General features: G+C 40.0%; 6 protein-coding genes and 1 non-coding gene across 7 annotated transcripts; 4 read left to right on the top strand and 3 right to left on the bottom strand.

Annotated features, from left to right (window-relative positions):
• Positions 1–907: 907 nt before the first annotated feature.
• SS1G_05444 (hypothetical protein) lies at positions 908–1,409 on the bottom strand (the record flags this gene model as incomplete). Its single annotated transcript, XM_001593966.1, has 2 exons — positions 908–1,013; positions 1,210–1,409. The coding sequence occupies 2 exons, from the start codon at positions 1,407–1,409 to the stop codon at positions 908–910; spliced, it is 306 nt and encodes a 101-aa protein (XP_001594016.1).
• A 266-nt stretch (positions 1,410–1,675) lies between these two features.
• On the bottom strand, positions 1,676–2,002 carry SS1G_05443 (hypothetical protein; the record flags this gene model as incomplete). The annotated part of the gene is made up of 1 exon (XM_001593965.1): positions 1,676–2,002. One exon carries the CDS (start codon positions 2,000–2,002, stop codon positions 1,676–1,678), a length of 327 nt encoding a protein of 108 aa, XP_001594015.1.
• A 1,630-nt stretch (positions 2,003–3,632) lies between these two features.
• Positions 3,633–3,737, top strand: SS1G_05442 (predicted protein; the record flags this gene model as incomplete). Its single annotated transcript, XM_001593964.1, has 1 exon — positions 3,633–3,737. One exon carries the CDS (start codon positions 3,633–3,635, stop codon positions 3,735–3,737), a length of 105 nt encoding a protein of 34 aa, XP_001594014.1.
• A 518-nt stretch (positions 3,738–4,255) lies between these two features.
• SS1G_05441 (predicted protein) lies at positions 4,256–4,495 on the top strand (the record flags this gene model as incomplete). The annotated part of the gene is made up of 2 exons (XM_001593963.1): positions 4,256–4,331; positions 4,413–4,495. 2 exons carry the CDS (start codon positions 4,256–4,258, stop codon positions 4,493–4,495), a joined length of 159 nt encoding a protein of 52 aa, XP_001594013.1.
• Positions 4,496–5,145: 650 nt separating this feature from the next.
• Positions 5,146–7,168, top strand: SS1G_05440 (hypothetical protein; the record flags this gene model as incomplete). Its single annotated transcript, XM_001593962.1, has 4 exons — positions 5,146–5,313; positions 5,381–6,344; positions 6,396–6,869; positions 6,927–7,168. The coding sequence occupies 4 exons, from the start codon at positions 5,146–5,148 to the stop codon at positions 7,166–7,168; spliced, it is 1,848 nt and encodes a 615-aa protein (XP_001594012.1).
• Positions 7,169–8,376: 1,208 nt separating this feature from the next.
• SS1G_05439 (predicted protein) lies at positions 8,377–8,921 on the bottom strand (the record flags this gene model as incomplete). The annotated part of the gene is made up of 3 exons (XM_001593961.1): positions 8,377–8,382; positions 8,676–8,704; positions 8,783–8,921. The coding sequence occupies 3 exons, from the start codon at positions 8,919–8,921 to the stop codon at positions 8,377–8,379; spliced, it is 174 nt and encodes a 57-aa protein (XP_001594011.1).
• A 2,078-nt stretch (positions 8,922–10,999) lies between these two features.
• On the top strand, positions 11,000–11,103 carry SS1G_14683. Its single transcript has one exon. It is a non-coding gene; the product is annotated as a tRNA-Arg (tRNA).
• Positions 11,104–11,419: the final 316 nt, after the last annotated feature.

The following is an 11,419-nucleotide window of genomic DNA, read 5'->3' as shown; positions in this document are numbered from 1 at the left end:
TTAAACTAAGTTGAAAGTAAGTATTTATAGGTAAAGGAATGAACTCAGGATAGAATGATTTATTTATGTGTAGGTTATCGGTGTTTAGAGGCTTTGGGATTTTTGATGGTGTTTGAGGGTTATGTGTAACGATACTGTACTGGAGGCAGCGGGCTGCCTTAAGGTTTCGTCGGGTGAGTAGTTGTGGGTTAAGGCTTTATCAGTGGTATTCACTTGAAAGTGAATTCGTTACTAGATCAAGTAGAATGTAGGTAAACTAATTGATAACTAAGTTGAGCACGAAGCTCCTAAACTATGAAACTATTCTGACTATATACTGATCGTTTCCCTGAATGCTAGCTATGCTAGCTGGCTAGCAGAGCTATCACGTCACGTGATCTAATATTGGCCTCAGGACACTAATCTTGGGACGATTCTTATCCTGGGATAATATAGCTCCTAGGATAATTGTCCTGGGACAAATATTATCCTAGGATACTTTATCCTGGGACGCATAACGTCCTAGGACACTAGTCCTATGCCTTCATGGTTGCCTAATCGTTTTGTCCTAGGATAATTATTATCCTGGGACACATCTTATCCTAGGACACTTGTCCTAGGATTTCTTATCGATAAGGGAACCGCGGTAAACAACAGCCTAAACCTCCGTACTTGTTTTTATTGTATAATATTAGTCGTGGTTCGTGACAGAGAACTTCGCACTTCCGTAGAACTAAGATAATGGGTGATTCATATAAGAGGCCAATATAGCCTCAGTTCTGCCCTATCAGCTTCCCACTATTCCCTGTGTAAGGTCATTCCTTTTCACATATTTTTATATTTTTATATTTTTATTTTATAGGTATCTTTTCACAGAATGAATGAATGAGTAGATGAAAAAATGAAAAGATGAATAAATAAAATAAATTCAAGACAAAAATTTTATTCTTCCAAAAGTAAATCCTCGTACTCCATTACTGATCCAACATTCTTCGTTTTCGGTTAGGGAGGTGATGGGGATGGTGGTTTGGGTGCTGATGCTGGCGTGGGGTTAGAGTGTTTAGGTACTTTTATTTGGTTGGTTTTGTGGTTGGGATGGGGATGGGATGGGATGGGGGATGAGATTTAAAAAGAGGGTGGATGAGTGATACTTTAGGAATGGATGTAGTGAGAATGTGATGTAGATGTATATCAATAGTTTAATAGGAAGGAAAAGAAAAAAATACTCACCCCTTCTCTAATGCCCACCGTCTCGTCGTACCAATCTGACCACCACATTCCTCAGAAGGCGTTACCCATTTTCTATCGCGATAAAAGAAAGGTGTTGTGAGGGATCCTTCCATTATTTGTCCATTGGACGATACAAGGAGGACTTCTTTTGGTTCGGTAAATGTGTGGATTTCGGCGCGTGATCGAGCGGTGTCGTACATATTACGAGAGGTCGTTTTGAAGCCTGTATATGGGGAGGGGGTGGTGAGGGATGGGTCCGGGATGATGGTGTATGGAGATGAGGAGTTGAAGGATTTGAGGGGTTCACTGGGGAGGAAGTCGGTGGTGCCGAGGGTTAGGGCGCCGCCTGTTAGGGGGGATATGGATACTTGGGGTGTTGGATGGGAGGAGGTGGTGGAAGGTGGTGGAAGGCGGGTTGGAAAGAGGTTAGATAGTGAGACTGCGGGGACGGGATTAGATTCCACGGTTAGATTTCCCTTGTGATCGAGAACGATTCGTACTCGTAAGGGGGCGGGGGAGCTGGTATCGATAATTTTTGGAGAGGGTGGTGAGAAGGTTTTGGAATCCCTCCGGAACCGGATATAGCGTTTATAGCGATAGGCCAGGAAAAATGGGTAGCGGCTTGTTGGAGTCGGTCGCGATGGTAAGGGAGCATGTAGAAGGGGCATGGGGCGGGGGATGGAAGAGGCCAGGATTCAATGTTGAGGGGTGATTGGAGGAGGATGGGATCGTAACGGAGAGAGGTGAAGAGTTGGAAGGTTGGTTCTGGTTCTGGTTCTTTTGAGGAGGACATGTTGAAGGGAAGAAGACGGAAGAGCGAATTGGAGCAGAGCTGGGGATTTATTAGATTTGATTTGTACTTTTCATTTCATGAGATCAATCAAAAGTAGAGCTGAAATAGATATATTGGGTGATATAAAGATCTTGAAACTTCAAGGTTCATATGTAATTCTGAGTCATAACTTAAGTCGAAGTCGAAACGCGGGGTTTCCCGACAGATTATTCTACATCCATTGAACAAACACTAGATGTTCAATTAAATGAGTAAAAATTGTGCTCTTCTCAAGATTATAGTTTTCTTAGGCTAACTACTAACCACTACGCTCGTAGGGCTAAATATGCATGAGCTTGCAGGACAGATTCTTCCCCGAATTCAGCTTGCTTTGTTTAGATGTGTACTATGTACTTTTGAAAGCTAGGACTGAGATATGGCACGATAATATCAAAGAGATATACTTACAATATATTTATATGTGATTAATTTATCGAAACTAGTAATTGGAGCTCCTCGATAAGTTCTGAGATAAAGCTGGGAACTTAGAGGTGGGCAATGGAAGTCGTATATATATCACGTGCGTGGAGATATTTCGCGGGATTTCTTCGGATATTTCTTAGTTCCTTCTCTTCGTCCATTTTGAGGTTCTACGTAAACATTTTCCGAGGTCATCTTCATTATTCATCGTACTAATGTTAGAATCTATCATCTCGAGTATCATAATCATGATCAGTCTTATGTAGTTTAATTGGCAGGATGATATGAATTTCGCTGACAAGAGTTATATTGAACAACGGAGGACGCCGAATCTGACAGATCAGATAGTATCTGATTTGTATCGTACCGCAATTCGTTTTATTTTGAGAATGTGGAGTGTAGCAGATTTCACCAAGACTCTTCATGAATTACTTGGTCTTTTCAATTGTTTATATCGTGAGCTATGCCACAGCGAGATTGCTTCAGGCTCAGGGTCACTCCAATAGATGCCAGATGGTCGCACTTCGTGGTTGGTGAAATTTAGTGGCTATGGTATTTGAATTTCCCTTTTGCATTTATTGATTCTAGAGGGGACCGTTGTGGGAGATTTGTATTCTTGACATTAGTCTCACCAAAAGTGTCCATATTCAATCCCAGGGCTCTTGATCCTAGTTTAACTGAGGCCAGGGGAAAGACATCATAGGAATCCATCTAATAACTCTGGATTTTCCTAATGCCATTATTAATGTAGACCTTAACACATACCCCTTCCCATTCAGACTTCTCATAAATACAGTCGAATAATGGAGGTTTCATGAAACTATTTGGCACACTTTACCCATCTCAAATTATTGAACACACCCCATTCATTAAACCACATCGAAAAGAAAAATGCAATCTATTCAACTTTAGCTAGCTTCCGGTATGAGATGGAAGAAAGTGAGTAATATTAGATTCTGTCTAATATTTTCGAATTGTAGCTAATCTTCCACACGTATGTATCCGAAAGACTTTTATTTTATTATCCTACCATGACATAAATCTTCTGCGAAACTTCCAGATGATAAAGCCTCAATAGAGACTTGGACTCCCAATAGGTAGTTTATGGCAAATTGATGAGTCACTATCTCACGTCATGTACGTGAGGAATTTCGACCATTAGTATAATGTAATGGCTTTGAATATGTGGTCTACCTCAAAGACAATTTCGCAGCTAGCAACAATGTACAAAACCGGAACGACAATCGATCTATTCGGACCTAGAACGAAGCATTAGGTTGTGTCTTTGCATTCATGGATACTTGATCTGATGGCGCAACTCCTCCTTGCTCAAATCATACAGTCAGATCTACTACGGCTTGCGAGACTTATTTTAGGGAAAACCAGGTGGTCGTAGAAATTCAGGTAAATGTTACCAAACATGCTCTTCTCTTGTGGCGTTTGATTAGTCTTGTCTTCGTGCAAGCTATATGCTTTATTTTAAGGGCATTTATAGCGAAGAAGGTGGTGGTCATGATTCAAGGATGGAAGTGTACTTATACTGCAGATATGCAAGCGGCTATGAATTCGCTGGGTGGCCAAGGCATGTTGCTTGGAGGCGGCAGATCTGCGATGTTTAGGGTAATGTGATGTTGTGATATAAAGCTGTCCAGGGTGGAAAGGAGCGATTTGTCTCGGGATTGGTATTTAGTGTTGTTTAAAAGCTTTGAGTGTGACTTGAGTCGGAGGCATATGATAGAAACAAGGAATATTTGTAATAAAAAGAATAGCTGATAAGATTCCGAGAAAGAAACTATGTCATATAGTCAGAGCTGTAGCCCCTATTTCGAAGCTTTTAATTCTTCTGGTAAATCTATTGCTCCCAATGCATGTAATGCTTGATATCTACGGCTTCAAACGTCCCAAAAGATTCAATGTTTGAATCGGAATACAAAATATAGAAGATATTCAGGTATCAAAGCACTCTCATGTTCAACTGAAGTTTGGATTAATGGCCACTCGGTGCTGGTGGCTGTGAAATGGTATTGTTTTTAATGTTTATTCGGATGGAATACTTGAGGTTGGTTTGACATTTATGGGATAACGAGAATCAAGATATTCTTATGTAGATACTGGACATCTCACCGATGGATATCAAGTCTTATTGATGAAGATATAAATTTCTATCCCTCGGGCGCGTACAGCATTAAACATAGCTTTTGTGGAATGAGCACTGTTATCCTTTTATACATCCTCGAATCCGCACGGAATAGTGTCCAGACACAAATGTGACTATAAATGTTTTATAGCTTATAAGCGTCCTTTACTAATATTAGTGCAAATATATAGTGCAAATATATAGTTCGGTGTTGGAAAATGAGTTGTGTTGTCACATTTACCCCTCCCCAAAGGCGGCGGGGATATTATAGCATTTCCAAGCGACGATTCGTCTGAGTCCACAATGACGAAAGAACGCCGCTTTAGCCGCATCGCGCTAATGATGACCAATGCCAAAGCTTCTCTTGACGATTAAACTGGTATCACCAAGATTTTTTGAGCTGTTGATTAATCCACCTTCAATTTGAACATCAAGATTGTCAACACCACCTATCAGCTATACCACTCCTCATCATCTTCCTCAATATCCTATTTTATTTTCTCTAATTACCACTTTTTCTTTTTCTTAAATGTCTGTACCAAATACAATGCCTCCGGGCAAACCCATGCCAAACTTTGCGGCATCGACATCACAATCGTCAGTTTGGGATCGCATAACAGCATGGGCTTCCGAGAATAAAGCAGTTGTATATACAATCGCTGGTGTGGCAGTAGTAGTCTCAGGTGCTGGAGTTGCATACTACCTATTAGACTCGGTAAGTCGCATTTAGCCACTTGTTTGCTAATCGTCCCATCATTACAGGTACTAATATCTTATTACAGAAGGATTCCACGTCTACCCAAAGCGTATCAAAGAAATCAAAGGAGAAGAGGAGACGGAAGAAGGATGAGAAGAAAGAAGTCGATGTAGAGAAGGGAACCACAACACCAGATACAAAACCTAAAGCAGCTGCAGAGACTTTGGATGAGCTTCCTGAAGTTGACGAAACCACCGTTGGGAATTTATCGGAGCAACAACGAAAAGAATATGCCGCGAAGTTGAAAGCAGCCGGTAACACTGCATATGGGTCCAAGGATTACCCTCGAGCTATCGACCTTTACGGTAAAGCCATCCTTTGCAAGCCAGATCCTATCTTCTATTCAAACCGTGCTGCATGTTACAATGCCCTTGGCGAATTCGACAAAGTTATTGAGGATACCACTGCTGCGATCAATCTCGATAGCGAATATGTAAAAGCCTTAAACCGTAGAGCAAATGCATATGAACATACCGAGAAATATAGCGAGGCTTTACTCGATTTCACTGCCAGCTGTATAATCGATGGGTTCCGAAATGAACAAAGCGCACAGTCTGTCGAAAGATTACTCAAGAAGGTTGCGGAGTCCAAGGCAAAGGTCATTCTCGAGGCCAAGGATAAGAAGCTTCCAAGTCCAACATTTGTCACCAACTACCTACAAAGTTTCCGATCAAAACCCGCCCCCCCAGGATTAGAAGATAGTGTTGAAATATCGGAGGAAACAGGAAAGGGTCAATTACAACTCGGACTTCGAGCTATGGCAAAGAAGACTAATGAGGGATATGAAGATGCTTCAGCTGCATTTGAGAAAGCCTTGGATTTGGGAGACCTTGGTGAACATGAAGCCTTTGCGTACAACATGCGCGGAACATTCAGATATCTTCGTGGAGTACAATTGGACGCCTTGAGTGATTTGAGCAAGAGTATTGAACTGGAGCCCGATTATACACAAAGTTATATCAAGCGTGCCAGCATGCATTTGGAACTTGGTTGGTTTCCTCACATAATAAGCCCTTGATTACTTTCTAACATGTCTACAGGTGACAAGGACGCCGCTGCCGCAGATTTTGACAAGGCTATGGAACAACATGATGATGACCCTGATATCTACTACCACCGTGCCCAACTCAATTTCATCCTCGGTGAACTCTCACAAGCAGCAAAGGACTACCAAAAGTCTATCGACCTCGACCGGGACTTCATCTTCTCACACATTCAACTTGGTGTTACACAATACAAGATGGGCTCCACCGCATCATCTATGGGAACATTCCGACGCACAATCAAGGCATTTGAAGATGTACCTGATGCATACAACTATTACGGAGAGCTTTTGTTAGATCAACAGAAGTATGATGAAGCCATCTCACAATTCGAAAAGGCCGTTGAATTGGAGAAGCAAACTAAACCATTAGGCATGAGTGTCCTTCCACTCATTAACAAAGCACTTGCTCTTTTCCAATGGAAGCAAGATTTTGGAGAGGCAGAAAAACTTTGCGAAAAGGCTCTTATTAGTACGTTTTCCTTTCCCCTGTCTTCAAATTCTTTATACTAATAATCATCCTCAATAGTTGACCCTGAATGTGATATCGCCGTCGCAACCATGGCACAACTTCTCCTTCAACAAGGTAAGGTTACTGAAGCTCTTAAATACTTTGAGAGAGCAGCAGAATTATCTAGAACAGAAGGAGAAATTGTTAATGCGTTGAGTTATGCTGAGGCTACGAGGACACAATTGGAAGTTCAAGAGAAATATCCACAATTGGCTAGTAGATTAGCAGGTATGAGCGGACTTGGAGCTGGTATGCGTTAATTTTCAAGCATTAATGAGAGGGTCATGTGAAGAGGGGTGAAGTAATGATACATCGATGTGGTTATCACGAATGGATGTGCCCAAGCAGGGGTTGGGATGAAAGACGGCATAAAAGGATTGAGATTGAATGGCATGCATGCATGCGACGAATCCCATGGTTTGATCTCAAGTAAAGAAAGGTAAAAAGAAAGCACAATCAAAAATGTAAAATTATGTCTTTTCCTTCACAAACAACTCGTGGTTACATGGTTCATCACTTGTGGAAATTGGAAATTGGAAATTGGAATTTGGAATTTGGGGGTTCGAGGGATGAGAGACTCAAAGAGGGGTTTGTGGTGGAGGGGGATGGAAGGATGATGGAGGGCGAGTGAGTGTAGAGTCTAGGGTGTAGGGTGTAGGGTGTAGGGTGTAGGGTGTATAGTATAATATGAGGAGTTGATATATGTATGGGTTTTGAAGGATCTGAAGGGTTTGAATGTGGATTTTTGTGAGTGTGATTTTGTGTGTATGTGAATTTTTGAAGGTATGTATGGTGTGTGTTGGATGTTTTGTTGGGGAGTCGGTAAGTTGGTGAGGGGGGTTTTGAGGGGGAATTTGAGGGGAGATGGTAGTTAGGTATCTGTCTATCTAGGGGAGCATTATAAGAATGGTAGGTTGGTGGGTGAGTAGGGAGCGAAATAGATTGAAGTAGAAGGGGTAGAGTGTAGAAGAGGGTGGGGAAGGAGAAGAGAGCAGGAGAGCAGTATAATTCTAAGAGGTCATGAGTTGTTGCCAAACTGTACGTATTATCCAATACAAATCCATGTGAATTTCCAACTTCATCTCTAAAGATTTTCTAATTATAAGATTATTTTGAGATTGCTAACTCATACGTACAGTGTTATGTTTATCGAATGATTTGCTCCAGTCCTGTTCTCGAGTGAAACTCGATCGCTTGAGACTTGGAAATATAGATCTCGAGGCTTGGGAATATAGATCAGTCTGTGTGGGAGTTGGTTGTCTAATTTCACAGTCTCGGCTGCAACTCTTATCACTAACGTATCAAATTGCAATTGCAATTGCAATAATATCGACAACGAGTACTCACTCTAGTTACGGCATCCACATAAACTGATGTAGTCTTCTCATCTCATGCACTTAATACTATATCACTAGGGCGGGGACGGATGGGACTCGATCACGGATGCATCGGTAGGTATTTCGCACATTTAGTCCTATGTCTAGCTGGAATCCAGTTAGCTGTTTGGTCGAATTGTCAAAGCTAGTGGGTTGAGTTGATGAAATACATTGTTTTGACCTACCTGTGGTAAATATGTAGATCATCTGAGCACATACACCCTATTCACATAGGAGAAGACGTGAGTTATATATCCTCGTTATTATACCGTCGTATGTATGGATGACGAGACTTTTCTATCATTTGGTACACAGTCTCACTAGAAATTCAACGTCGAATCAACAACTTCATCATTAACCACTACAAAAAGCCGGCTACCTTGATTCTCACCTTGGGTCTCTGTCCGCACATTAAAGCTCCTGAATTACTTCAGCAAATCTGTTCTCGTGTCAGTTTTCAAAGTAAGTGGGTAACAGACTTTCTTAGCTCATCTATACTCAGATTCCCCAATTTCTTGTCCTCCTTCCGAAAAACTTTCCATCTACCCATTAATCCTCTCGAATCCTCACTTGTCTTGAGGCTTGTTGCCACTGCTCCTTCATCAATGCGTCTAATTCTTTTCTGAGAGCTCTCCATTTTAATACAGACGGTTACGTCAATATTGTCGATAGGCTGACTATTGTGTCTGTTGGCGCCTATGAGAGGTCAGGAGAGTCGTTTATTTCATATTAATTAGTGGTGATTCTGGTCCAACATACATCTACCGTATATGATTGTTGGAAGAGAAAAAGGGCTGTTATATTAGACAATTTGCAGTGTTGTGGTCATGCTCGCCATGAAGATGATACGGCGTATGAATGCATGTGGTACTGTGCGGAACTCCAAAAGGCGAAATGAACAGGGAGAGAATATCTCTTCATAGAGATACTTCATCTTGTTACAGTGCTGATAGGGTGGATAGTGTCACGATTCATTAATTCACGTGACCTCGAGGACCTTTTGGACCTTAGGGTCCTAGAGGTCCTCAAAAGATGATATAGGGTATATAAACATTCATTTAGTCTCGTAGTTAAGGAGCTTCGTGCTCAACTTAGTTATCAATTAGTTTACCTACATTCTACTTGATCTAGTAACGACTTCACTTCCAAGTGAAGACCAGTGATAAAGCCTTAACCCACAACTACCAACCAGACGAAACCTTAGGCAGCCGCTGCCTCTAGTATAGTATCGTTACAGATAGTTGGAGTCGTAATGGGAATAAGCATGTTCTTTGAGGCAAAATCTTTGAGGTTGAGAATTGGCAGTACATTCCTGGGTGATGCTATTACTTTGTTTTTATAGTAGAAGTGTGGTACAGACTCAAAACCACAGATCTTACAGTTTTATAAATTATTGGTAGGATCAGTGGTAAATCAGGGATAGTATGGAAGTAATATAGATGATCTCAGAGAAAGTTTGATTAAATCGAGGGAGCACCACTCACACATCTGCAAGTGGCCGGGCAGAATTTCTATGAGCTCGGAGATCTTCCTTGAAATGACATCTTAGCTTTTTATATACGAGCTTTGAGTCCGGCCCCTCGGTGTCTGAAACATAGGAGGAGCTGCAACTCTTTTTTTTCTGTGGCATCTCAAAATCTGCCTCGCAACTCATTTTCTGAATTATTTTATTATAAAAAAACAGATAATATATAATAAAGAAAAAATTAAAATTTTTATAATAATAATAATAATAATAATAATAATAATAATAATAATAATAATAATAATAATAATAATAATAATAATAATAATAATAATAATAATAATAATAATAATAATATTAAAAGATTGGGTGGAAGAGGCCTCTATATTGACTATATTACTACGTCTGTAGGCATATCAATCTCCTCTTGGTATCCTCGGAGGGGACCAATATGCCTGCTTATGGTTCGTCTAATCTAGCCTGTTTAGGTAACCGTATTACTAATCACGACACGTGATTAGTACCGGTAACTTCTATTCCTTTTAACAAATAATAATAATAATAATAATAATAAATTGAAACTAGAATATATTATAAAATAAAAATTAATAAAATAAAATTGATTTAATTTTTATTAAGAGAATCAACAGTGTGACGGAAATCCCTGCTTTCCTCCCACCCTTATTATATAAGAAACCTCAGGTACATTAACCATGTCCACACATGATACGATTACTCGAGATTAGTATGCGATTTAGGTGACCTGAGGATCAGATCCGGACAAGTACTAGGTATCAATGGTTATCGGTAAAGTAAGATCATTGGAGGAATAAATATGACTTCTTTTTGCCTAGCCATTGCGGCTAGGCCATTCATTTGTGTATATATAGAGTAGCTATCCCCATCTACAGGTGCTCTTCACCTGTAGATTCTAAGTTAAATACAATTGCTGGTCTATAAACACCCTTTTGGTCACAAACAGAATTATTTTTAAGTTATAAAATTTTACAAAAGTTTTATTATATTAAAATATTAAAAAAAACTATAATGGTTTGATTAATTTTAAAACAAATTTAAATATTAATTGATATAAACAAAGAGATTATATTAAAAATATTAAAAGATCAAGATCAAGAGTAAACCCCCGTCAAATCTTCACTTAGCTCCACATCTATCATTAGTCAAATTGCATCTTCAATATATCTTTAAAACGTTAGCTTCACTTCAACAAATCACCCACGAATGATACAGGCCTGCTGGCCCAATGGCAAGGCGCTTGACTACGACTCGCAGGGACCGAACATCCCTGAGGTGCGGTATCAAGAGATTGCAGGTTCGATCCCTGCGTAGGTCAAATTCGACACTTTCAGGACTTTTTTTCTTAATTGTGTCAATTAATAGAGATTGAAATAAGAGAAGAAAATATGATTTTGAAGTTTGAAAGGGTGAGAGGGGTTTTTTAATATTTTATTATCTATTTTATATCCTAAATTCAAACAATTTGTTACGACGGGTAACATATTTCCGTATCACATGACTAATTACAGGATCAAAGCTATCATGTGACCGGCTCCAATCAATCTAGTTAGAGCCTCTAGAGCCAGAACACAAAGGCCTATATAATCAAGATGGATTTCCTTTGTATAGAGCTTCGTGCTCAAGATCAATCA

Source organism: Sclerotinia sclerotiorum, genomic scaffold, assembly GCF_000146945.2.
Source record: "Sclerotinia sclerotiorum 1980 UF-70 scaffold_6 genomic scaffold, whole genome shotgun sequence".
NCBI classification, from domain to species: Eukaryota; Fungi; Ascomycota; class Leotiomycetes; order Helotiales; family Sclerotiniaceae; genus Sclerotinia; species Sclerotinia sclerotiorum.
Note: the sequence above shows the minus strand (reverse complement) of the source record. Positions and strands in the feature narration are given on the sequence as shown.